The sequence below is a fragment of the Heptranchias perlo genome, chromosome 11, assembly GCF_035084215.1.
Source record: "Heptranchias perlo isolate sHepPer1 chromosome 11, sHepPer1.hap1, whole genome shotgun sequence".
Taxonomy (NCBI): Eukaryota; Metazoa; Chordata; class Chondrichthyes; order Hexanchiformes; family Hexanchidae; genus Heptranchias; species Heptranchias perlo.
The window spans coordinates 31558137-31585126 of record NC_090335.1 but is presented as its reverse complement, the minus strand read 5'-3'; the positions used below and the strand labels follow the sequence as shown (position 1 = coordinate 31585126).

The following is a 26990-nucleotide window of genomic DNA, read 5'->3' as shown; positions in this document are numbered from 1 at the left end:
TTAAAAGAGATTTCAGCTGCTACAGATATTGCTCTCTATAAAAGCATGCCCAGAGGGCTAAGCTACGTGGATTTCTAACACAATATTTTTTCAAAATTGCTTCATGCAGACTTCAGTTGAGATGATGCACTTGAAAGTATGACATACAGCCAATAATTGGATTTAAAGAATTCAGTCAAATTCGTGGGACAGAACAGAACGAACGGTTACCGAGTTTCACAGAAACTGTCCATTATATCAGAGAAAGTTCAATTCAGTCTGGGAATGTTGAGGGAAAGAGATTACTGTTTTATATATAATTGTGAAAAAAGAGATGAAAAACTCTAGGCCCCTCAGAAGTGAATTTAGGTGAGAGGCGAAGAAAAGTGGCAGAAATTCCATGGGCAGAAAACTGGTTGAACATCCACCAAATTTCAGCCCCTTGATCTCAATTCTAAAAGGATGAAAAGAAATTCAGCTTTTGTAGTCAAAAGTGTTCCAGCAATTCTAACAAAAGGGACACTGAGTTGCTATGAAGAAGACGGGATCAAAATCAAGGTTTTGGATGATATAATTTGCTAGAGTGAAGCGCGAACTGTTTATACAGTCATGAGGAATGCATTCTTGGCTCCCTCAGTGGCTCAGTGGTTAAGTGCAATCTGCAGTGTAATATTGTGTGCAGGGCACACTCAGATGATCCTAAACTGAATTAGGTGAACTCATTTGGAGGCTCAGAGGGGGACGGAGAATTCTAAATGTTCTCATCATCGCTGGGAGGGAAAGAAACTTGGGACAGCGTTTCTGCCTCTGTTCACAATCCAGTGATTTCTGCTGAAAAATGTGCTTGCATAAGTGCGAAGTGATACATTTTGGCAGGAAGAATGAGGAGAGGCAATATAAACGAAATGGTACAATTCTAAAGGGGTTGCAGGAACACAGAAACCTGGGGGTATATGTGCACAAATCTTTGACGGTTGCAGGACAGGTTGAGAAAGTAGTTAAAAAGTCATACAGGATCCTGGGCTTTATAAATTGTATAAATGCGTAGGCTTCGAGGAGCTCCTGAACATTTACCTGAGGAAGGAGGAAGCCTCCGAAAGCTTGTGAATTTAAAATAAAATTGCTGGACTATAACTTGGTGTTGTAAAATTGTTTACAATTGTCAACCCCAGTCCATCACCGGCATCTCCACATCATTTATAAATTGAGGCATAGAGTACAAAAGCAAGGAAGTTATGTTGAACCTTTATAAAACACTGGTTTGGCCACAACTGGAGTATTGTGTCCATTTCTAGGCACCGCACTTTAGGAAGGATGTGAAGGCCTTCAAGAGGGTGCAGAAAAGATTTACTAGAATGGCTACAGGGATGAGGGATTTCAGTTATGTGGATTGACTGGAGAAGCTGAGGTTGTTCTCCTTAGAGCAGAGAAGGTTAAGAGGAGATTTAATAGAAGTGTTCAAAATCATGAAGGGTTTAGAAAAAGTAAATAAAGAGAAACTGTTCCCATTGGCGGAAGGGTCAAGAACCAGGGGACAGAGATTTAAGATGATTGGCAAAAGAACCAATGGCGACATGAGGAAAAACATTTTTATGCAGTGAGTAATTATGATCTGGAATGCGCAGCCTGAAAGGGTGGTGGAAGCAGATTTAATCGTGGCTTTCAAAAAGGAATTGGATAAATACTTGAAGGGAAAAAATTTTCAGAGTTATGGGGACTAACTGGATTGGTCTTACAAAGAACCGGCATGGGTTTGATGGGCCAAATGGCCTCCTTCTGTGCTGTAACCAATCTATGATCCTACGATAACACGATGTGAGGACAAGATCGGGCTCCGCTGTGATGACCCGCATGCTAAAATAGCTCACAAACACTGTCTGGGCACAGACATGAAAAATGGTCACTGGAATGAGCTATTAGAGAGCTGCTGAACTGTACTTCAAAAGGACTAACCTCCTTCCAATGGCGAACATTTAAAGAAATATTTCATAATTCTCAACGAGTATACATTCCATTGAGGAATAAAAACTCCACGGGAAAAGTGATCCATCTGTGGCTAACTAAAGGAGTTAAGGATAGTATTTGATTAAAAGAAGAGGCTTGGCAACATTATAAGCCTGAGGATTGGGAGAATTTTAGAAACCAGCAAAAGATAACCAAAACATTGATAAGGAGGGAGAAAATTAAACATGAGCGTAAACGAGCAAGAAATATAAAAACAGATTGTAAGAGCTTCTACAAATATGTTAAAAGGAAGCGAAAGCAAACATGGGCTGAGACAGGAGAAATTATAATGGACAATAAGGAAACGGCAGAGACGTTAAACAAATATTTTGTATCTGTCGTCAGTCGAAGATACAAAAAAATACCAGAAATAGTGGGGAACCAAGGGTCTAATGACAGTGACGAACTTAATTAATTAATATTAATAAAGAAAAAAGTACTGGAGAAATTAATGGGACGAAAAGCCGACAAATCCCCTGGACCTGACGGCTTACATCCGAGGGTTCTAAAAGAGGTGGATGCAGAGATAGTGGATGCATCGGTTGTGATCTTCCAAAATTCCCTTGATTCTAGAACAGTCCCCGTGGATTGGAAGGTGGCAAATGTAACACCGCTATTCAAGAAAGGAGGGAGCGAGAAAACAGGGAACAGCAGGTCAGTTACCCTGAGATCAGTAGTCGTGAAAATGCTGGAATCTAGAATCAAGGACGTGGTAAGGGGGCACTTAGGAAATTATAATATGATTAGGCAGAGTCAATATGGTTTTATGAAAGGGAAATCGTGTTTGACAAATCTACTAGAGTTTTTTGAGAAAAAGGGGAACCTTTAGATATAGGGTAGATAAAGGGGAACCAGTGAATGTAGTATATTTGGATTTTCAAAAGGCATTCGATAAGGTGCCACATAAAAGGTTGTTACACAAGATGAGGGCTCATGGGGTTGGGCGTAATATATTAGCATGGATTGAGGATTGGTTAACGGACAGAAAACAGAGTGTAGGAATAAATGGGTCATTTTCAGGTTGGCAGGCTGTAACTAGTGGGGTGCCGCAAGGATCTGTGCTTGGGCCTCAGCTATTTACAATCTATATTAATGATTTAAATTAAGAGACTGAGTGTAGTGCATCCAAGTTTGCTGACGATACAAAGCTAGGTGGGAAAGCAAGCTTTGAGAAGGACACAAAGAGTCTGCAAAGGATGTAGACATGTTGGGGGTGATTTTAAACCCCAGGAACGGGTGGGTTGGGAGTGTGTGGGAGTTGAAAAAATGGATCGCAACCCCAAAATTTTTGGACTTTGCATTCCCAGTGGGAAGCCTGTACTTTTACGCACCGACGTTAAACCCGGAAATGAAGCTGGGTTGCGGTCGTGACCCAAAAGACAACTATTTTCAACTCCCACCCGCCCCCAACTCAACTGTTCTTGAGGTTTAAAATCACCCCCGTGAAGTGAGTGGGCAAGAAGGTGGCAGATGGAGTATAATGTGGGGAAATGTGAGGTTATTCACTTTGGAAGGAAGAATAGAAAAACAGAATATTTTTTAAATGGTGAGAAACTATTAAATGTTTGTGTTCAGAGGGATTTGGGTGTCCTTGTACACAAAACACATAAAGTTAACATGCAGATGCAGCAAGCAATTAGGAAGGCAAATGGTATGTTGGCATTTATTGCAAGGGGGTTGAGTACAAGAATAAGGAAATCTTGCTGCAATTGTACAGGGCTTTTGTGAGACCGCACCTGGAATACTGTGTACAGTTTTGGTCTCCTTACTTAAGGAAGGATATACTTGCCTTAGAGGCGGTGCAACAAAGGTTCACTGGATTAATTCCTGGAATGAGAGGATTGTCCTATGAGGAGAGATTGAGTAGAATGGGCCTATACTCTCTGGAGTTTAGAAGAATGAGAGGTGATCTCATTAAAACATATACAGTTCTGAGAGGGCTTGACAGGGTAGATGCTGAGAGGTTTTTTCTTCTGGCTGGAGAGTCTAGAACTAGGGGGCATAGTCTCAGGATAAGGGGTTGGACATTTAGGACTGAAATGAGGAGGAATTTCTTCATTCAGAGGATTGTGAATCTTTGGAATTCTCTACCCCAGAGGACTGTGGATGCTCAGTCATTGAGTATATTCAAGGCTGAAATCAATAGATTTTTGGACTCTAAGGGAATCAAGGGATATGGGGATCAGGCTGGAAAGTGGAGTTGAGGTCGGAGATCAGCCACGGTCTTATTGAATGGTGGAGCAGGCTCGAGGAGCCATATGCCTATTATGAGTTTCTTTGCCTTGTATATAACTACACATGATTAATCATAATGAATGATTTAACATTTCGTGATCTTTCAAATTACTAAAACTATCTTATCCTACTCCTTTCGTGTGCTGCTTTTTAAAATAAATGGGAAGATCATGAAAGATGTAAGAAGTCTTGAATGAAAATGTTTGAGAGAAGTGGAGTTACTTTATTATGACAAGGATTATGTCATTTTTGATAAGTCATTCATGACATAATAAGTCATTCATGTATATTTAAAAGATCGCAGCTTTACTCAATTTACTGCAGCACTATAACACCCACATTTTAAAAAGGAAAAATTTGCATTTATATAACACCTTACCACATCCTCAAGATACCTCAATGTATTTAACAACCAAAGGTTGCTTTTGAAGTGCAGTTATTATTGTTACACAGGCCAGTGCAGCAGCTAATTTGCACACAGCAAAGATCCACAAACTGCAAATGAATGAATGAGCAGATGGTGGTGTTGGTTGAGGGAATAATGTTGGCCAGGACACCAGGACAATTTCCAGCTCTTCTGTGTCACCTTTGGCTCAGTGGTAGCACTCTTGCCTCTAAGTCTTGATTCATGTCCCACTCCAGAAACTTGGATACATAATCTAGGCTGATACTGAGTGCAGTATTGAGGGAGTGCTGCACTGTCGTAGGTGCCATCTTTCAGACAAGAAGTTAAACCAAGGCCCCATCTGCCCTCTCAGGTAGATGTAAAAGATTCCATGTCACTATTTGTAGACGAGCTAGGAAGTTCTCTCAGTATCCTGGTCAACATTTATCCCTGAACCAACACCACCAATACAGACTATCTGGTCATTTATCTCATTGCAGTTTGTGGGGCCTTGCTGTGCACAAATTGGTTGCTGAATTTCCCACATTACACAGTGACTATACTTCTGTGAAGCGCTTTAGTATATCCTGAGGTCTTGAAAGGTGCTGTATCAATGCAGGTTCTTTCTAACAGTACCGTGGGATCTTTTTACAATCACCAGAGCAGACAGATGGAGCCTCAATTCACTATCTAATCCTGAAAGACTGCACCTCAGACAATGCAACATTCCCTCACTGCTGTACTGAGCTGTCAGTGTAGATTATATACTCAAGTAGTGGGGTTTGAGCTCACAAGTTTCTGACTCAGGCAAGAGTACTGTACTGCTGACTGAGTTAAGCTGACAGTTAGTGCTGCTTTTGGAATGCATTCCTCACATACCATCATGGTCTAGTTGTTTCTCTAGTCTGATCCCAATATGCGCAGTTGCCGCAGAGGATTTTCACAGCAATTACCTTAAGTTGATTGCTTTTTTCCAATTTTCTCCCCTTTCTTTCCTCCTACACTAAAGGCACTGACTTTTGCTCAGACATGGATTTACGGCCAGCAACAGTCCTCTGGTGGCAATTCTTCATGCATGAGCTTAGGCAGTCAGTGCCAGTGGACCATGGGCCCGTCAGTGCCAGCGGACCACGGGCCCGTCAGTGCCAGCGGACCACGGGCCCGTCAGTGCCAGCGGACCACGGGCCCGTCAGTGCCAGCGGACCACGGGCCCGTCAGTGCCAGCGGACCACGGGCCCGTCAGTGCCAGCGGACCACGGGCCCGTCAGTGCCAGCGGACCACGGGCCCGTCAGTGCCAGCGGACCTCGGGCCCGTCAGTGCCAGCGGACCACGGGCCCGTCAGTGCCAGCGGACCACGGGCCCGTCAGTGCCAGCGGACCACGGGCCCGTCAGTGACAGTAGGCCATGGGACAGAATCACAACTGAGGCCAATCCAGCCCTGATTCAAAACCCTCAAATGTGCACTTTGTAGCAGGGGTCACTGGGATAGCGAGGAGGAGGCGGAAACTGATTTCATACATACCAACCTACACACCTTGGAAAAGCTGATAATAGCTTTAAAAAAACAAGCCGACAGCTCCAAAAAAAACCATAACTGAAAAACAGCCGATGTCTAAGGATGCCCAAAAGCTGCAGCTATAGGTAATATTCCATCAATTGTAGTATTGGAGAAAAAAAACTGAAGTACACAAAAGTGCAATTTTTGCAGGGGTTGAATTCGAAATATTTGGAGGGTGAAATGAGCTCTGACGGTGCAAAATGTATTTCTGGGGTGGGGTGAGGTGAGGAAACACTTCACCCCAGGAAATTCTGATTTTTTTTGGTGCATTTTCCAACATTTTGAAATGTATTTTGATACAGAAATTGAAGCTAAAAAAAACTTATTGTGGAAAGACCTTACTTGTATTCCATGTCCTGTGTACCTGGGGGAGTGATTTCAACGTGGACTGTTTTGGGCATGTTCCGCACTGGTGCAGTGCATTTTTACTTCAACATTGTATCACAGTCTTATGTACACTATCGGCCCCACTTTGCATATAAGGATGAGGCTCCCTAGCTGCCTATTTCATGGGGCTGGATCAAAATTGCAGCGAGTGCGAAGGCGTCAGTAAGTGTTTTTCTGCGATTTGGCTTCATTGTTGCTGCGTTCTGGCTTAAAAACGGGGCAGTAAAAGGACCAAAATCATCTCAATGTCAAGTGCAGTTGTTAGGCTAAAAGAGTTTAGAAGAGGTAATTGGAGAAAGGAGGGAGCGGGAAAGAGGCAAGCATAGGGAGAAGCGGAGGTGGAAGGAGGAGAAGGGGAAGGAGGAAGAATAAGGGAGAGGAAGGAAAAGTTAGGGGAATGACGTTAATGGAGAGGGAAAGTGTGAATTGAGGGAGGAAATGGGGAAGGAGACTTTTTTTGGTAGAAACCCAACCGGATTGAACTGGTCATTAAAATGGTGGTCGGGGAATTCGCGCTGCAACTATGCAGGGGTCTATAAGATGCAAAAGTCGTGGACCAATGACATCATCGGCGCTGTGACACAATTTTAACTCCTATAATTGTGAAACTTGCCGGGATTCGGCGAGGTGGCCAAGGTACGTTTCTTTTTTAATATTTATTGGGTATGCTTCTGGGCCAGGAGGAGCAGGAGTGTTCCCTCAAACCCCGCAAGGAGTCCTTGGGTCTCCTCAGCCTCTCTCCACCCACCCACCTTATTCCTGGTCCTATGTAGCCCATTAGAAGTCAACATCTTCAAGACAGGAGAGAAACAGGAGAACATCTGGCAAAAAAGGGAAATCAGTCTTCGAAGCTTATGACTCTTAGAAGAATTTCCATCACACATTCCAATTTCTTCTTGGAATTTCTGTGTTACTAAAATTTTAAACGGCTCCTTCACGTTAGGGGCGAAGGAGAGGGAGCTTGTTCCTCCAATTTCATTTTCAAATTGCATTCATCTAGATTAGAAAAACTAACAACAAGCTAAACATTCAAGTGAAACTCATTACAAATTATGTTATAATATTGTGCCTGATTCATTTTGAATGAGATACATGAAAAAAAACATTTAATTGCATTGGTTTTGAATTGAAAGTGATGTCGATTTATGTTGCTTGGATTACACTACCTGGCACCTAATTTACTGCCTCCTATAGGTCACTGTTATAGGTATTAATACAGACTATTGTAATGAATGTTTGATGGGTTAGCCTATTACAAGCCCATTATTTCCTTCCTTACATGACTTCATGTAATGAATTTGCATAATTACAATAATGACACATCATTTTTTACTTTCAGGCCCCATTTGTTACCATGTTACATCTGAATAATCAAATGCACATTCAAAGTGCTTCATTACCTTAATTTTACTATTTAAATTGGGTAGAACATTCTCCAAATTTGAAACTTTTATCAAGGCGGCAGACTAGTGAAAGAAATTTCACATCAATTTTAATGCTGCTTCATTATATTTTCCCATTTTTGTTGCATTAACCAACAATAACGACACAAAATGCCTTGAATAAATAAATAATTAAAGCCGTTAACTAAAAGGTGACAGATTGGTCGTCATTATAAATATAAAATGATGCCTTCAGACAAATACAGTTTTTCCATTAAATTAATATAGTGGATAAAAACCCAAACTAAGACGTTTGTTTTACCCCTCAATCAAGTACAATGATGTTTAATCATGCAGTGGCCTCGACTTTATTCAGGGCAGCAAACTGAAAAGCTGCTCAGACTCCAATATTTCCTACATGTAGTGCACTTTCTAACTTATGCTATACAACTGAGTCCAGTCTCAGTACTTATTTAGGTTTGATTTCCCAAGTGCCCTTTGATCTCAGACTACTTGGAGTTACAAGTATCACAATAGCATTAAATACACTAATTTTTCATCCAAAACCATATATGTGGTACAAATGTATTGAACATTTTAGTGACTAATTAAAAAAAAAATCCCATTGCTTCTCCTCCCCAATGGAAGCAAAATTCACTCCACGTGATATCAAGAAATGGCTGAGTGCCCTGGATACAGCAAAGGCTATAGGCCCCGACAACATCCCAGCTGTAGTGCTGAAGACTTGTACTCCAGAACTAGCTGCGCCTCTAGCCAAGCTGTTGCAGTACAGCTACAACACTGGCATCTACCCGACAATGTGGAAAATTGTCCAGGTATGTCCTGTCCACAAAAAGCAGGACAAATCCAATCCGGCCAATTACCGCTCCATCAGTCTACTCTCAATCATCAGCAAAGTGATGGTAGGTGTCGTCGACAGTGCTATCAAGCGGCACTTACTCACCAATAACCTGCTCACCGATGCTCAGTTTGGGTTCCGCCAGGACTACTCGGCTCCAGACCTCATTACAGCCTTGGTCCAAACATGGACAAACGAGCTGAATTCCAGAGGTGAGGTGAGAGTGACTGCCCTTGACATCAAGGCAGCATTTGACCGAGTGTGGCACCAAGGAGCCCGAGTAAAATTGAAGTCAATGGAAATCAGGGGGAAAACTCTCCAGTGGTTGGAGTCATACCTAGCACAAAGGAAGATGGTAGTGGTTGTTGGAGGCCAATCATCTCAGCCCCAGGACATTGCTGCAGGAGTTCCTCAAGGCAGTGTCCTAGGCCCAACCATCTTCAGCTGTTTCATCAATGACCTTCCCTCCATCATAAGGTCAGAAATGGGGATGTTCGCTGATGACTACACAGTGTTCAGTTCCATTCGCAACCCTCAAATAATGAAGCAGTCCGAGCCCGCATGCAGCAAGACCTGGACAACATCCAGGCTTGGGCTCATAAGTGGCAAGTAACGTTCGCGCCAGACAAGTGCCAGGCAATGACCATCTCCAAAAAGAGAGAGTCTAACCACCTCTCCTTGACATTCAACGACATTACCATCGTCGAATCCCCCACCATCAACATCCTGGGGGTCACCATTGACCAGAAACTTAACTGGACTAGCCATATAAATACTGTGGCTACAAGAACAGGTCAGAGGCTGGGTATTCTGCAGCGAGTGACTCACCTCCTGACTCCCCAAAGCCTTTCCACCATCTACAAGGCACAAGTCAGGAGTGTGATGGAATATTCTCCACTTGCTTGGATGAGTGCAACTCCAACAACACTCAAGAAGCTCGACACCATCCAGGACAAAGCAGCCCGCTTGATTGGCACCCCATCCACCACCCTAAACATTCACTCCCTTCACCACCGGCGCACAGTGGCTGCAGTGTGTACCATCCACAGGATGCACTGCAGCAACTCGCCAAGGCTTCTTCGACAGCACCTCCCAAACCCGCGACCTGTACCACCTAGAAGGACAAGAGCAGCAGGTACATGGGAACAGCACCACCTGCACGTTCCCCTCCAAGTCACACACCATCCCGACTTGGAAATATATCGCCGTTCCTTCATCGTCGCTGGGTCAAAATCCTGGAACTCCCACCTAACAGCACTGTGGGAGAACCTTCACCACACGGACTGCAGCGGTTCAAGAAGGCGGTTCACCACCACCTTCTCAAGGGCAATTAGGGATGGGCAATAAATGCCGGCCTCGCCAGCGACGTCCACATCCCATGAACGAATAAAAAAAAAGGATGCCTCAAATTTAAAATTCTCATTCTACTGTTCAAATCCCTCCATGGACTCGCCCCTCCTTATCTCTGCTACCACCTCCAGCTCTACAACCCTCTGAGATCTCTGAATTCCTCAAATGTGCCTCTTGTGCAACCCAATTTTCATCACCCAACCATTGGCTGCCGTGCCCTCAGCTGCCTAAGCTTTGGACTTCCCTCCCTCAACCTCTCCGCCTCTCTACCTCTCGTTCTGCCTTTAAGACGATCCTTAAAATCTAACTCTTTGACCAAGCTGTTGGTCACCTGTCCTAATATCTATTTATGTGGCTGTATCAAATTTTGTCTGATAAAGCTCCTGTGAAGCGCCTTGGGACGTTTTATTACGTTAAAGGCGCTATATAAATGCAAGTTTTTGTTGTTGTTGACATCACTTGGGGAAAAAGCCAGTTTTTATTTTCTCCTACTGATTTGCTTATCCTCTTTATAAAAAGCTACAAATCTACAAAGCCATTTTAATTACCTTAACGTCTGCATTCTGCTTCATTAGAATCTCCACAGTATAGGACATTTCCTTCCAGGATTCCTGCTTGGTTCTGGTCTTCTCTAGAAATTCCTCTGCCTCTCGCTTGGCTTCAAGCCACTGGTTGGAATCCTTCAGCATTTCCTGTAGTTGCTGGGTCCGAGACTGCAACCGATTCTGCACCTCATCCCATTGGGTTTGAACCTTTTCAACTGAAGAGAAACGGTAAACAAAGCTAAAATAAAAGGTTCTATCAGAGACCAAGCTCGCTTTTCTTACAGGGCTGCAAGCATTCAGCCATTGTGCAGGGGAACTTTTTGCAATTAGCATGCTATAAAATATTGCGGGTTCATTCCTCTCCCGCTGCAACCCATTTGTCGCAAATGTAAAAACAGACATAAACCCCGAGTCTATGCAACCTTCATTTGCAATTATGAATAATGAGGGTGTTGCCCTTTTGGCTGCCAGACAAGGTAAAATTAATACCTATATTTTATGCCAACGACCACAGGAAGCATGCAATTACGTTCAAAGATAGCCTTAAGTATAGCTACGACCGGAATGGCCATATCTAGCCCCACAAAGTAAAGAGATCATTATTACCAAGTCAATTTAAAAAAAAATCGTTGGTTCCTGTCACGATGCCCCAATAGAAATTAATCTTGTATCTGTCTGAGTTTCAGGTCTGCATAACCCAATCACCTTTTTACTAATAAACAGGAGGACAGGACTTGAATCTTGCTTTTGTTGCATACGTGACGAAGATTTAAGAAAAGGGTTTTTATAGCCCGTAGGCAGGAATAAATGGACAGTAGGAGATTTAATTTCTGTAGTGCTGTCAGGATTGCTCTACTGTCCATCACTTAGACAACTCAGCCCATCAATAGACAATTTCTGAGTAGGCTCTTACAAACCTAATTCTTACCAGGTGAGATGTGTAAAAAGGAAGCCACGACTATAGATCCACTGGTCATTTTAAATAGCAGATCATATAATGAGCAAGGATGAACAAAATTTGGGCCCAAAAATTAATATTATCTTGGAGAGTTTTTGGGGACGTATTTTAAATTGTAAAACTGAAACTGTTTCACAAAATGAATTGCAACTTCAGTTATTCTGATTTCCCAGGTTAATTTATTCATTTGAGACAGGGAGGAAGAAGAGGAGGGGTGGTGGGGGGGGCAGGGGGGAGATATTTGCTCTTCCTTAAGTTGTGGTGTCAGGCTCTTGTGACCTGATCTCAGTTTGGGCAATGGCTTATATAAAACAAATAGGATTACTTAAGAAAATCCAGAGCGAGAAAAGGCCACTTAGTTCATCGAGCTCAGTGCATCCAGAGTTCATGTATGATTATTCTATAATCGAATCACACACTATCTATTGATCCTCTCATTTAGGAAACATTAATTTTCTTCTTATGAAAACAAATCAAGATGTTATTAAATATCTCTATAACATTCAATCCTGCTTCTCACTCCTACTCCTTTATAAAGGTGCTAACCCTGCCTAATTCAACCACCTTATCTGGAAGTTTATTCTACAGATCAACTATCCTGTGTGGAATTATTTTTCTTCTAATCTTTAAGCTAGCTTGAGGTATGTGAATTTTGTACTTGTGTCCTTTAATCCTAAGCTTACTCCAAGATAAATAGCTTCCTTACTTCCACTTCATCTATACTTTTCATTATTTGTAAGACCTGTATCATGTCTCCCCTCAGTCTTCTTTTCTCCAGCAAAATTAAATTCAGTCACTTGAGCTTTTCTTCATAACTTAGTCCACCAATACATCAAAGTAAGTTTATATTGTTCAAGCTTATACCGAAGCTATGCTCATGAATATCTAGTTTCCTCTCAAATGATTGTGTCTCTGAACCCTTTTTAATTCATCTATGTTCTTTTTGACCAAAAGTGCAGTGCAGACTTACTGCAATAGCGAAGACAATAATGTAGCAGTGCAGTTTTTGGAGAACTCTGTTCCAGGAAATGAACCTGTTGAAATTTCTCTAATCAGGCAATTGATCTTTGTTAAGGTACATCACATCAATGCTTCTAATAAGCATTGGACACACCTTAAAGGAATGGAACTGGAGAAGATTTTGGGCAAAACAAACACGATCAGTACTTCAAATCAAGTTTATATTGTACAAGCTTACACCAAAGTTGTGCTTATAAATATCCACTGTCCTCTCAAATGACCCTCTGTTGAATAGGTGATGCTTCAACTCCTGACACTTTTTCCAGCCTCTTAAGGGCTTTCAGACCCCTTTTTCTCTTGCCCACTCTGTTCCTTCTTCATATTAGCGACCTTCTCCATTCACATTGCTCATGATTTTACTTTCACATTCATTTACTTCCTTCAGGTTGTACATCCCCAGCACAACCTCCATTCCTCTCAACACAGCATTATTCCATCTTGATCTTTTCCACGCCCTTTGATGGGACGCTGAAAATCTTGCTTCAGTTCTTCAAAGATAGAGGGATAGAAATTGTTACACATTGAATCCGTTTCTCGGGTGTAAAATGGGCACAAATGCCAGATTAGTCGTGGAATGGCCGGCACCCAAACTGCGCAGGCATTGGTCCCACTAAATTTGTGGGGATAATTTTTTAGGCATCTTGAGTGGATGCCTAAAACATGCGTTAGGCCCCTTGAAGATGTTAATTAGGGGCCTAACGCCTGATGAAGGACCGCTTTCCAAAATTAGTTCCCGATGAGCAGGACAGGCGTTGGGCCGTCACACACAGGATTCTTCAGTGACCCCTGCAGCCGCCAACGGACGTTAAGTTTGAGAATTTTTAGAAATCCTTCCTATGCACCTCCCACCGCCCCCATAGCTCACTCCAATCCCCCTCCTGGGACTTACCTGAGGGCCGCTGCCAGTGAGGCAGGCGGCCTGAAATTGTTTATTTCCCCATCGGGTGAGCTTCTTGTAAAGAGGCAACCATCACCGACAGCTCACTCCAATTATTCAGATGAGGCCTCAGGACCAATTTCTATCGATCCTCAGGCCTCTTGGTTCAGGTGCTTGCTGTCTGTGCAGTGCCGAGTCTGGACCCGTTTTCAGGCCCAGATTAATTTCTACCCGAGCCTTTGTATCTTTTGCAAGTCTCACCAACAAATACAATTGCTTACCTTTGACGGCTTTGCCGTTAGTTCTTCACCTACTGCCACTTTCTCACCTATTGCTACTCACTACCTCACCACTTCCTCTGATCTTAAATGGTATTCCACGTATACTCCCTTACTAAAGCCACTTCTCTTTTGTTCCAGATTGTTTTCCCCTCAACAACCCTAAATTCTTTATAAACTCCAAGTACATCTAAGACTTGAATACCACTCTCATATCTGAAGAAGCACTTTGAACACCTCCCTCACACTCCTGGACAGGAATCAGGGCAAAGCTTGTTGAACAGGCAATCCTTCTTTCACCTCTGGCCTCCTCCCTTTTTGTTTCTCTCTCTTTCCCTCCCCTAACAAAGCCAACTTGTTAACATTATTTTTCCCCCCAATGGTCTCTGTTATGAAGATATTCTAATTTTTATTGTGAAAGCTGATATCAGCACTGCTACACTTTTGCACACATACTGCTGGCCTCTGCTCTTTGCTCCAGGGATTCTGCCAACCACACAGCTAATGGAGGGGAGGGTGGGACAAAACTGCTGGTTGGGTTGGTAAATGCATATACCGCATGTTTCTGGCCTTCGCAGCAAAAGCTTTAGTATATTCAGAAGGGATGTTGCCAGCAATTTTTTCTTTACCACTGCACTTGACAGTGAAAAGAGTAATTATTTTATAAGTAGACAGTGAAGCTTTAAAACATTTTGAAAGAATCAGTTTCTTTGCCATTGGGATGCATAAAATTAGCCAACAGAAACAGCAGAGTGTACTTTTCAATGCACTGCTACCCTGTCAAACAACTGTGCAGTGCCTCTGAAAATATTCAAACACAACAAATTTAAGTTTGATGACCTCTAGTGGTAGTGAAGGGTAATTCATCGTCATTTCGACTGAAGAAAGAGAAAAGGTGGGGTGGGGGGGAGCGTGAAACTGGCCTTCTGTGATCGTGCAAGATGGGGATAGGAAATCAGCAGCCTGTTTTACACCCTGGCCAATTAATCGAGCAGGGTGTAAAACGGGCGGCCGATTCGCTATCACCCATTTTGTGCTACTGCCGAAGACCAATTTCACCCCCAAGGTGTCAAAAGCATTACTCTGCTGCTGTTCAGTGATTGTTCAGTAAGTAACAGTAGAGAATACAACTTAAGTGTCCCTACACCAAGATTGTGACCTGAACTTTTGAACTTCAGCAGGATTTGATATAATATAATATACAGCTTTGCTACATTTCAATTTTATTGGTAATTGTTGATAACAACGAATAGAGTAAATTACTAATTGTCTGCCCCCAGTGAGGAGCCACACTTGAAGGAAGTGCCAGTCAGAGAACTGCAGCTACAGTGTTGTAACCCTACCTCCCAACCCACACTCCCTTTAAGAACAGTTCCCCATCTGAGATCGTAGGTTGGTTAGTTTACCCTCATGCCTCCTACCAGGGATTATCAATTTCAATTCATGTCTCAGAATTGTTTTGTATTTTTATTCTTGACCAACAACTTAGACTCTTAACATAACATACACTATCATTAACACAGACACTCAACCTACGCTGCTTTAATCTTACAATTACTAAAGAGTGAAATAAATACTTTTAATAAGGAAAAGTCCACTTTCTCACAACTATTAATATAAGGATAACCCCACCTGACATTGTCATGAACATATGGTTATTGCTGTCTCACATTCCATTGACACAGAACCACTCCAACTTCGACTGACACACAGAAACTCCAACTTCCCACTGCCATTAACACACAGAGCCTCCAACTTCACAGGTGAAGGGTTGCTAGGCAGCGGTAAGTATATGGAAGTTCAATTAAAGAACTCAATAATGTTAAGGCCATTTCTTGACCATTTTTCACCTTTTGCTCCGAACACTTTTATGAGCCTTTGTTTCAGTTGTTCTGTTGTCTCTTTTATGTAGCCCCCCAGCACCATCACTGTAACAGAGGATTTCCAAATGAGAATCCCTATCTGAGCTTTTTGGACGAAGATGATGATGAGAACCAGTGAAAGGATGAGAGGCGGGTCAGGCTGCATCGGAGGTGCTTGTGCCCACCTGGTGGCACCAGCACAACTGTATCTACTGGCAGAGGTGTACATTCCTCTCTTCGGCACAGAATTAGTGCACGTGGAGCTTCCTATTCCCAAAGGAAACTAGGACAGCAGACATAATGGTACAAATAAGATATGTGAACGTCTGACTAACGGTATTATTACATGCTTCCTCAAAAGCACTCAATGACAGTATGTCATGCAGTCAGTGGTGCTGCATGAGAGAAGGCATTTCCTAATTGGCTGCACCCACAAAGATACCAGCAAGCACCCTTATACTTACCGAGCATCTACCAGGGCGGGCCGTCTTTACCGAGTTTGATTTAGCAGAGAAGCAGATGCAGAGCTGTGTCATTTGCTGCGAGAACACCTACAGTTAACATGCACCTACAGTTAACAGGGCTCACGCGGCCAGTGCCAGTAATGGTCACCTGTGGAATGAAATCTTCTTCCACCTCCTTGTAGGAATCCTGTAATTGCAGACCAATAGAGATGGTGCACTGGATTCACAAACAGGGCCACCATCCCCACGCAGCACTTCTTCAGCAACCATCAAATAGGGGCCTTAGGCGCTGAGCTGCTGCGTCACTTGTTTGCAGACTTGTGCCTGCACATTGGGTTGCAGTTCACTTCATTTTTACCATTCACTTCTTCACCCCCCTCCCTCTTCAAACTTGGCAAAGGCTGTCAACATACCTGAAATACCTTTTGAGACTTTCCTAAGGCTGCAAGAATTTTTGTCCCCCTATTCTGACACTTCCTTTTAACTGTCCGGATCCCTTTAAATTTCTGCTTTCAACACATGTCTAAATTAGCACCTGAAGCTATGCACATTGTTGATAATGAGTTGACCATTGAAAACTGGGACAACTCGTTAAAACAATTCTGCATAATTATCCATGGTCAACTTATTATCACAATTATGCACAGCACACTTCACTTTAGGTGAGCTATGTACACATTTCCAACCATTTGAGTAAACAGCACCTGTGTCGTAAAATTTGCCCTAGACATTCCAAACTCACACTGCCATTAAAACACAGAAACTACAACCTCACACTGTTAACAATAGACACTCTGATTTCACAATTATATTAACAGACAGAGGATAAAATTCAACTTTGCTGAGGCGCAAAACTAACGGAAGCGGATTGTACACCCCGTCTGGATTTTAACTTCAATTGAAAGGAAGATCAGGTGGAGTGTATAATGGGCCGCTGATACCACCCGTTTTGTGCCCCCGCAAAGTTGAATTTTAACCCCAGACACTCCAACCTCCCACTACCCTCAACAAACAATACTCCAATCTCACACTGCATTAATACACAGGCACTCCAACCTCATATAATCATCAAAACACAAACATTTGAACCTCATACTGACATCATCACACAGAGATGCTCCAATCTCATACTGTTATCAACACAGGCATCTTAACATCACACAGCCATTACCGCATACATTCCAACCTCACACGGTCTTAACATATTGCCAAAATAGGAGCTTAGGAAAAGGAAGGAGTAGGCCATTCAGTCCTTCGAACCTGTTCTGCCATTCATGGCTGATCTGTATCCTAACTCCATCCACCCGCCTCGGCTCCATATCCCTTCATACCCTTGGCTAGCAAAACTCTGTCGATTTCAGATTTAAAACTATTAATTGAGCTAGCATCTACTGCTTTTTGTGGGTGAGTTCCACACTTCTACCACCCTTTGAGTGAAGAAGTGTTTCCGAACTTCTCTCCTGAATGGTCTGGCTCTGATTTTAATGTTATGTGCCCTTGTCCTAGACTCCCCCACCAGCAGAAAAAGTTTCTCTCTATCTACCCGATCAATTCCTTTCAAGATCCTAAAAACCTCAATCAAATTACCCCTTCAATTTCTACATTCCAGGGAATATTAGCCTAATTTATGTAATCTCTCCTCATAATATAGCCTTTGAAGCCCTGGTAGCGTTCTGGTGAATCTGCATTTCAAGGTCAATATATCTTTTCTAAGGTGCGATGCCCAGACTGTACACAGTACTCCAGATGTGGTCTAATCAGGGTTTTGTGTAGCTGTAGCAAAACTTCCTCCCCTTTACCTTCTAGCCCCTCGAAGGCTAACATTCCATTAGCCTTTTTGATTTTTTTTTGTGCCTGAACACTATATTTTAGTCGTTAAATAGCCACATGGTCAAATATCCACTTGACATTTGTTCATTTCCCCGCAAGTTTAGGCAACAGCAGCATAACGTCATCTTCTCTGGTTGCAAAGATTTTTTTTTGAAGTAGTTAATGACTAGTTAGTTAGTGGAAAATGTTGAATTTGAAGCTTTTTCTTGTGTGGGCAGAATAATAGAAACAAATAAGCGCACTGAATTGTGTACAACAGTCACTGCACTCCAAAGAAATTCAGTTAAACTCGTTTCGTCTGGCGTTAACAGGGTAGTACCGGTCTCAAAATGGGGTCCGCAGCCTTACTGCTCCATTAACGCTGACAATGCGGCCGGTGACATTTTGAAAGGGGCCCACCGCTAGGCATCCAAAGCGTCCGCCTGTTCCAGGCAGTAGGCCCATTTTGATAGGCGGTAGGACCCTGATTGCCATTTAAGATTAGAATCGGTTGGAACGTGCGCCGTACGTGCTCCAGTCAGTTCCACGGGCGATCAAGCCGAATAGGCCCATCAAATCTAAGATATTATTTTTGCAGTGGTTAATGGAAAATCTTGAAATTTGAAGAACAAAAATAATATGAGTCGCTGCCATCCTGGGATCCCCCCCCGCTTCACGACTGCAGCTCCCTCCTCCCATCACGGGTACGGGCACTCAAAAGTCAAAATTGACCCCCATTGTGTGAAGCGCTTTGAAAGTTTTCAATTACGTTACAGGGCAAACTGTATAAATGTAAGTATTGTTATTAATTAGATATTACTGGAGTGCTTGGTGTATTAAAGAGATGTTATCCGGAGCTTGGAGTATAAATTGAATAGAGTCTGTAAAGCCTCAGGTGGCAGAGTGAAGACTTACAATAAAAGACAGAAACAGGAAAGGCTGGAAACACTGAACAGGTCAGTTAGCGTCTATGAAGAGAACAGATAAGTCAATGCTTCAAGTATAGACCATTTGTCAGAACTAGAAGAAATAAGCAAAAAAAGGACGAGGGTTAAATTGGCAGACAGCACATTACTTTCATGCTGCCTGATGATTTCAATGATAGCTGCCTACAGCCAGTGCTACCTGCGCTGTTGATTGGCCGCATGCACCAGCAGGGAGCTCCGATATCGGGAATGGCTAGCACCACTTAAAGGCAGCCTGCACCTCTTAAAGGGGAGGTGCACTGTGGCTGCAGGAAGTGCTGGAAGTGCTTTGGGAAATGAATCTGTGGTGGAATATACTGAAGAATGGCTGCGTGGCGAGAGAGCGTGCACCAAGGTTCTCGGATGGTGCACTAGAGATCTTGGTTGAAGAGGTGGACAGACGGAGGGCCTTCCTGTATCCACAGGGGGGCAGCAGCCCCTCCAGACATATGCTGAAGAGGCAGTGGGATGCTGTGGCGGATAAGGTCAATGCCAGGAGCACAGCACTAAGAACATGGATGCAGTGCAAGAAGAGGTTCAAAGATTTGACACGAGTGGTCAAGATGAGTGAGTTCAAGTTTCAAGTGGCATATTCTACCAACTGCACCACTAGCAGGCATTACATCCCCCTTCACCCACCAAGCAACAAACTCTTTCAATCACTACTTAACCTTTCAAATCACATACTGCATCTCACCCTCACACATTACCACTCTGGCAAGCCTCACACCCACAGCTCACAGGTCACACACACTGACAGCTATTCAACCATGGCAGCCACATCACTCAAAGACCTTGCAGGACACTCACTGACACATTTCCCTCTTTCTTGCATGAGAAGGTGGTGCACAACAGCAGGCAGCAGGAAAGAATGGGCGGAGGACAGGCACGCCTACACGTCCTCACCCCCATGGAGGAGACAGTGCTGGCCATCACTGGACGGGCTGTGGCTGAGGCCGTGACCACTGGTGGTGCTACAGCTATCAATGATGAGGGTCTCTGCACACCTAATCCTCCTTCTCGCCTCATCTGGAGTACTGAGTACAGTTTTGGTCTCTTTATCTAAGGAAGGATATACTTGCCTTAGAGGTGGTGCAAAGAAGTTTCACTAGATTAATTTCTGGGATTACACGGTGGTCCTATGAGGAGAGATTGAGTAGAATGGGCCTATACTCTCTGGAGTTTAGAAGAATGAAAAGTGATTTCATTGAAACATATAAGATTCTGAGGGGGCTTGACAGGGTAGATGCTGAGAGGTTGTTACCCTGGCTGGAGAGTCTAGAACTAGAGGGCATAGTCACAGGATATGGGGTTGACCATTTAAGACTGAGATGAGGAGGAATTTCTTCACTCAGAGGGTTGTGAATCTTTGGAATTCTCCACCCCAGAGGGCTGTGGATGCTGAGTCATTGAGTATATTCAAGGCTGAGATAGATGGATAGATTTTTGGACTCGAGGGGAATCAAGGGATATGGAGATCAGGCAGGAAAGTGGAGTTGAGGTTGAAGATCAGCCATGATCTTATTGAATGGCGGAGCAGGCTCGAGGGGCCGTATGGCATACTCCTGCTCCTATTTCTTATGTTGTTATGTTCTTGCTTCCCACGTCGCCCTCATCACACAATCTTTTCTGACTCTCATGCTCCAGATGGTGTAAGCACGCACGTCTTACCTTCTCCTCTCTCCGCACCACAACTCAACCCATGTCCCTTTGTCATTTCAGATACCCAAGAACTGGAAGCTGCACAATCAAAGGAGGCAGAGGCAGAGGCAGAGGCAGATGACAGTGATGATGAAGGTATACAATCACTCGATCTCACACTCGCAGCCACCAGCTCAGATATTGACACTGCACGTAGTTTAGAGGCGAGGACAGAGGAGGGATCTGCACGTGGTGAGACACCAGGCACAAGTACACCGGAGCCGGGGTGGGGGGAATGAATACCACAGGTGCCAGTTCGCTGGAGGGTGAGGTCGCACACTAGTTCTGCTGCGGAGGAGTCAGATGAGGATTTCGATTGGCCAGGCTACAGAAGAAGGCTGCTGGGCGGACACAACCAAATGCTTGGTGCACTGGAAAGCCTGCCAGAAAGCCTGCGCACAATGTCAAGTGGCATGGAGGAGTTCAGCTCCAACTTGGCACAGGGCTTTGCGCAGAGCCTGGACCCATCCTTTACCACATGGAACGGGTGGTCACCTCCATCAGCGCACCTGTGGAACCCACCATGATGCAGGGTCTGATGACTGATGTCACAACTTCCACTGCAGCACAAACATCGCCATCCAAGGTCTGATCACTGAATTTGGAAGCACAGATGCTGCTTTACAGGTTCAGACTGCTGCTATCATAGCTCTGGGTTCTACTGTGGAATGGGGCTTCTAGGGTGTCACAGAAGTCCAGTAATCTGTTCTCCAACAGATCACCAGGATTGCTGAGGCGCCGCCCCGGGAGAGTGGCAGTGGCGCCATGGAAGACTCTCAGGATGACAGCGTTCCTGCTCCCACCCCTGCCACTCTGCTATTGCCCTTGCTGTTGCCTGTCAACCAGCCAGGCAAGACTGCTGCAGCCCAGTCCGAGATGGTGCAGTCTGAAGCCGGGCCCTCCCGGCCCAGAGTTGCTCGAGGTGGTCCTCCAAGGCCATCTGCAGCCTTCTCAATTGAAGGTCAGCAGCCTCCTGCGATGAGCTGAGGGAGGAAGCATTATGTAATCATGTGGAGGACAATTTGATGGTCATGTGAGAGAGGACAGGTAAGAAGTGTGGCACTATTGGTGAATGGGGAGGTGTTGTTGAGATTACTGGTATCGCTTATTAATAATCTGATCACACAGAGCCCTGGCAGACAGGGCCTGTCTACCTTGTTGCCTCCTCCTCCACCTCCTCCACTTCCTCCGCCTCCTCCCCCCCTCTTCTGGCAGCTTGTCCTGATTTGCGTGACCTCTCTTCATTCTCCCAGTCATGTTCAAATCCCAGAGGAAGCCCTGGCAGGCCACCCATGTCTAGAAGCAACTTTGGTCAGCACACTATTTTAAATACCACTAACAGTACTGCAAGACCAGCCAGAACACTCTCTATGGAATATTGCAACTTTCTCCAAGTATAGGAAACTTCCACAAACACCCACAATTAAACCAGCAGCTAGAATAAATAATCCAGCAACTAACCTGTAACTCCTGCATGCTCCCTTTAAATAACACCGGTGGGTGGTCCTTCATGGCGCTTAAGTCCTGTTTAGCTGTGCGAGGTTTGGACAGTGCATTGGCTGGAGCGGGGAGTTCGAAAATGCTGCCGGCTGCTTCAAATCACCGTTGCACACCGAGTTACGTCATAATCTCCCTACTCTAGATGCTGCTGCCGTTCGTTAGGTATGCGCACGCAAACCCCTTTACCAATATGGCGTCCTGCGCACTACATGTCGGAAGTGTGCACGCGCATCTCGGACGCCATTTTCGGGGTTTAGGTGTCCACGCAGTGCCTACAAAACAGGCGCTACGCGGCCCAATTTAGCCCCCGTAATGTTTTACATTCTACTTCCCCTCCGCATGTGACTACGTGTGTTTTTCCAGTCCCTGCTCTTTGTTCTGTTCCTTTCTTTCGTTTCTGATGAAGCGTCTGCACCTGAAATGGATCTGTTTTCTCCGCGGATGCTGAATGACCTGCTGAGCATTTCCAACACCATGGGCCGGATTTTGCTCTAAAAATAACGGCGAGCCTAACAGTGTTCATCGTTATTTCAGTGCAAATGGTAGAGCAACTTCCGGCAACCGCACATGCGCAGTTCAACGCGGAAATCCAGAAGTTCCTCGACCAGATGTCCTGCTCTTCCAGAAGCTTCACGGGAAGGAGATCTCGCCGGATGACTCACTGTTGAAATGAATGTAATGGCACGAAGCTCCTCTACTGCCCGAATGGAAACCAAATAATCTCGCCAGAAAAAGGTACGTCAAGTTCTTTTAGTCTAACCAAAATTTTAACGGCGTGGTAAGTCTTAATGACTGCCAAACAACCTCTCTGGCACTGAAAACTAACTTTTACAATTGTGGAGTCTCATTCCTTCAGATTTTAGTTGCTAAAAATTAATTTTAAAAAATGATTTAAAATTTTTATTTTTTTACATTTTCTTTCTGTCTCTTTTATCTCTGTCTTTTAATTCAATATTTTATTACCCTCTCTTTATTTCGCTTTCTGTAACTGATTTGACATTGAATTCACTGTATGAACTTACACTTCCTGGTTCTGGGTCTGTGTTGCATGCTTCATCCTGATTGGTTAAGTGGATATACAGCCGCTTGCCCTGTTCACACAGGTCCCAGATTCCCTGTAGAGGGCGCTGTGCTGGATAGGGGGTTCGATGAGAGGAACTTGCCATGCAAAAGCCCATGAAAAATCCATGGGCAAGCCTAAGTCTAATGAGTGGCGGGCACCATTCGTTCGTCGTTCAGAGCAAAATCTGGCCCCTTGTGCTTTTGTTTTCAGATTTCCAACATCTGCACTTTTCTCATTTTTATTTACATAAAGTAAGAGTCCTATTACTCACCATTCTCTACACTGTTATTGGTTCATGGTCTGTAGTGACCCTATTAAAAGCTAAGCTATTTCCACATCCTCAAAACTGATGAAACAAACTCTCTTAGGTTTCATTGGAGAAATTAATTTAGTGTACTCCAGACTGTAATTAAGTCTTCATTGGCAAAACCATATTTAATAAGCTTATCAAGGCACATTTAAATCATGGCATATGCTACTCAGCGGGTCTGCTTATTTACAAAAGGTGTAATTTGTTGAAAATTTCATTTGAAAATGAAACATGAAAATAATTAATATATCATATGATTGCCCCCAAAATATAATTCAAAAGCTATTAACGTTAATGAACAGGAGAGCTACTGTGGGAGTCCTAATATTTTTGAATTTACTGATGCATTGGGCATTATGGTCACTGTGACAGCCCTAATCTACTGTTATCTGGAACTCATTACTTATTTAATGAAGTGTAACGTAAAAGACCATAATAGTTTTTACAGCTTATAGAATTGCCCCACTCAGCTTTGCAGCCAGCGATATCAGAGGCTAAGTACTGCAGGTCTGTATTTCCACACATATGAACAATAAGACACTCATTGAATGGGAAGAGTCTATATTTTGAAGCAAGAGAAATCCATCTTTGTTCTGTGCAGTGTTCTCTGACCTCAGCCACGGCACAATTAGTTTCAGTTCTCCTGGGCTGGTGAGGGGCAAATCAATTAGCCAGGTTTCCCTCTCCTGATTGCTATCCCGGGGCTGCACAAGTGCGTGGACATGGGGCGAGGGCGGGACCAGGCATCATTTTGATCTCACCCACAGACACATTGCCTGCCGACACTTGGTGGCAAGTCTCACATGTGAAAGATAGTTACTGGTATGAGATACCAGAAAGATGCTGCCACCTGTAGAACTGGACCCCAGCATGACTTGGGGTGGGGGGGGGGGGGGGCGGGGAGTCGATTTTCACTTTTGATCGACCAGTATCCGCACGAAGAGTCAGCCGTGAGTTTGAGGCACTGGCCTCATTTAAATGGGGCTGGTGAGCTGCAGAGAGCCAAACAGAAATCCCGAAACAGCTCACCAGCTGGCCAATATCGGGCTGCCTTGGCCACCATCAAAGTAAATGGGGTGTATTTGTAATCGTGGGTGGAGGGGCTGGGTGTCCTGGGCGGCAGCAGTCCTGATTATTTCTGTGGGACCCGGGGAAGCTGGAATGCTCCCACAAGAATAATTTCACACTTATCTTGGCTGGGCCTCTTCGGGCTCTATTGCCCATGGAAATGATTAGAGAGTGCACAGCCCACCCCCTGACCATTTCCAACCTAAAATGGCAATTGGGGTCCAAGAACCCCGATATGCATACTGAAATGGGCCCACTGGCTGAAGCAGGTGAGCACTTTGGGCACCCAGCGGTAGGTCTCTTCGTCGGAGTTAACGGGGGAGGTAAGGCTACCGACCCCTTTTTGAGGCCACGTTAATGCCAAGCGACCCAAGTGAAAATCGGCCCCAGTGTCATCAAGAGAGGGGAGGACAAAAGGGAAGAAAACTGAATTAAACTGAAGAAATCTGTTTTCAAAACTGACATCAGTACTTTGGTAAGAGTCAAAACAGCCAGGAATTGAGTTGCTAAAAAGTACGCTATCACACTGTTGCTACCTACATTAGATGCATCTATTGGGTTCCTGGCAGGAGTGGACAATCCCTGCTGTTACAAGACTGGTGCCAACAGCAGGTTAAACAGGCTGTCCTGCTCTAGGCTAGGGAGAAGCATCTGGCCTCAGACGGATATCCTGCGGAGTTTCAGTCGGGGAGCGCAATTCGATCACCCCATGATTGAATGTACTCTCTGTGGTGGGCTTTTAAATTTTTTTGAAGGTCTCATTCAGTCCTAGCAATGCTGGACACCTGTTGTATATGGGTGTTCCTTACATCCAGTGTAGCCACGGCGGTAATGATAGGAAATATGACTCATGTTGTCACTCTGTCATTATCATCTTATTTGGTTACGTCTGCCCCTATTTGGGTGTGCACTTCCAACGTTCAGCAAAAGTGATGCTGGATGATTGATACAGGCCAGCAAATGGGAGAGGAAATGGCAGGTTAGCTCCCTGTTTTATTTTTCACCCCTGCCTGCCTGAGTTATGCTACAAAAGCAGTGTAATTTCAGAAGAAAATCCTACCTAATGTTTCTATTTTGAATGGACTTTAATGGACATCACGGCCTGGATTTTCATAATTTCACTCTTACCTTGGCTGGGTCTCTTCTGCTCTATCGCCCATGGAAATGATCGGAGTGTGCACAACCCACCCTCTGACCATTTCCAACCTAAATTGGCAATCGGGGTCCGAAAACACAGACTTACATACTGAAACGGACCTACTGCCAAAACCTAATTTATCTGAAATATTTGAAAGACAAAATTAGTTTGGATGAATCAGTAGGCCATTGATGAAATAAGAACACACTTGCACTCACATGGTGTCTTTCACATCCTCAGGACATCCCAAAGTATTTTACAGCCTATGAATTGTGTTTGAAGTACAGTTACTATTGTTATGTAGGCAAACACAACAGCCAATATGTAGACTTCAAGGTGCCGCAAATAGCCAACGAATGAGCCATCTGTTTTTGATAGTGTTAATTAAGGGTCAAAATTGGGCTAGGATACCAGGAGAACTTGCTGACAACCAAGATACTCGGATAGTTTTAAAATAAAAACTGAATGCATTTTTAAAAAATCTGGCAGTCAATTAAAAGCATTGGATTTCATTATGTCTGGCAGCTGACTAAAATGAATACTATACTTCAATAAACGCTTTTAATTCGTGAATTGGCGCTATTTGAGGCGAGGAGTTTGATCAGTTTGATCAGCAGGCTGGCAGCAAGCAAAACAGTCAGCTGTGAGACTCAGCTCTGCTTGCACATCAGTAGAACAACTGATTGAAATGCCTGACTTCATGCATCCCCGATCTCCCAGCCTATTAAAAATGTTGATCAAATTCCTTTCAAATACCAGCATTTGAGGAATAAGTACGAGTCTTTTTAGAGTCTGCCTCTCCAATCAACCTGAAATTCAAAAACTTTCCAGGTGAGTTCTGAATGCATTGGAAAGACAAGCCTAAATTTTACACTTGGGCAAAACACAAGCGGAAAAACAGCAATGCATGATTTGCATTCGCACACCTGCTGAGAAGTGGGCTAAAACACAGTGCCTGAGTGAGAAGGAACAGCTCGGTGTGGAAGATGAGGAGGAAGACGTTGCTAACTGGAGAGTAAGGGCACGTCAACCTTCCATTGAAGAGCCTAGGGATCTGGATTTCATGATTTCTGCTTTTAAAAGAAGGATACTTGCAGAGCAGGGTGGCGATCAGCTGAAAGGATGCCTGCTCCATTTCCCGCTCACACCCCCAGATACACTTGAAAATCAGGCAGTAGAAAGAGGCAAAACCAGGCTATAGACACTAGACAGCCCTGTAGTTTCCTGCCACTTGACAATAATAAACCCAATCCCAAGTAACGTGCAACAGGATCACACTTGAGGGACAGTTG

At 44.0% G+C, this 26990-nt stretch overlaps 1 protein-coding gene across 13 annotated transcripts in view; it reads right to left on the bottom strand.

Moving 5' to 3' along the window:
- Positions 1 to 26990, bottom strand: part of dmd (dystrophin) — a 1591310-nt gene that overhangs the window by 276006 nt on the left and 1288314 nt on the right. For all 13 annotated transcript variants that reach the window (XM_067992781.1, XM_067992785.1, XM_067992782.1 and 10 more), the window contains one exon: positions 10689 to 10900. In XM_067992781.1, coding sequence (XP_067848882.1) covers positions 10689 to 10900 — 212 coding nt within the window. The remainder of the gene's footprint in view (positions 1 to 10688; positions 10901 to 26990) is intronic.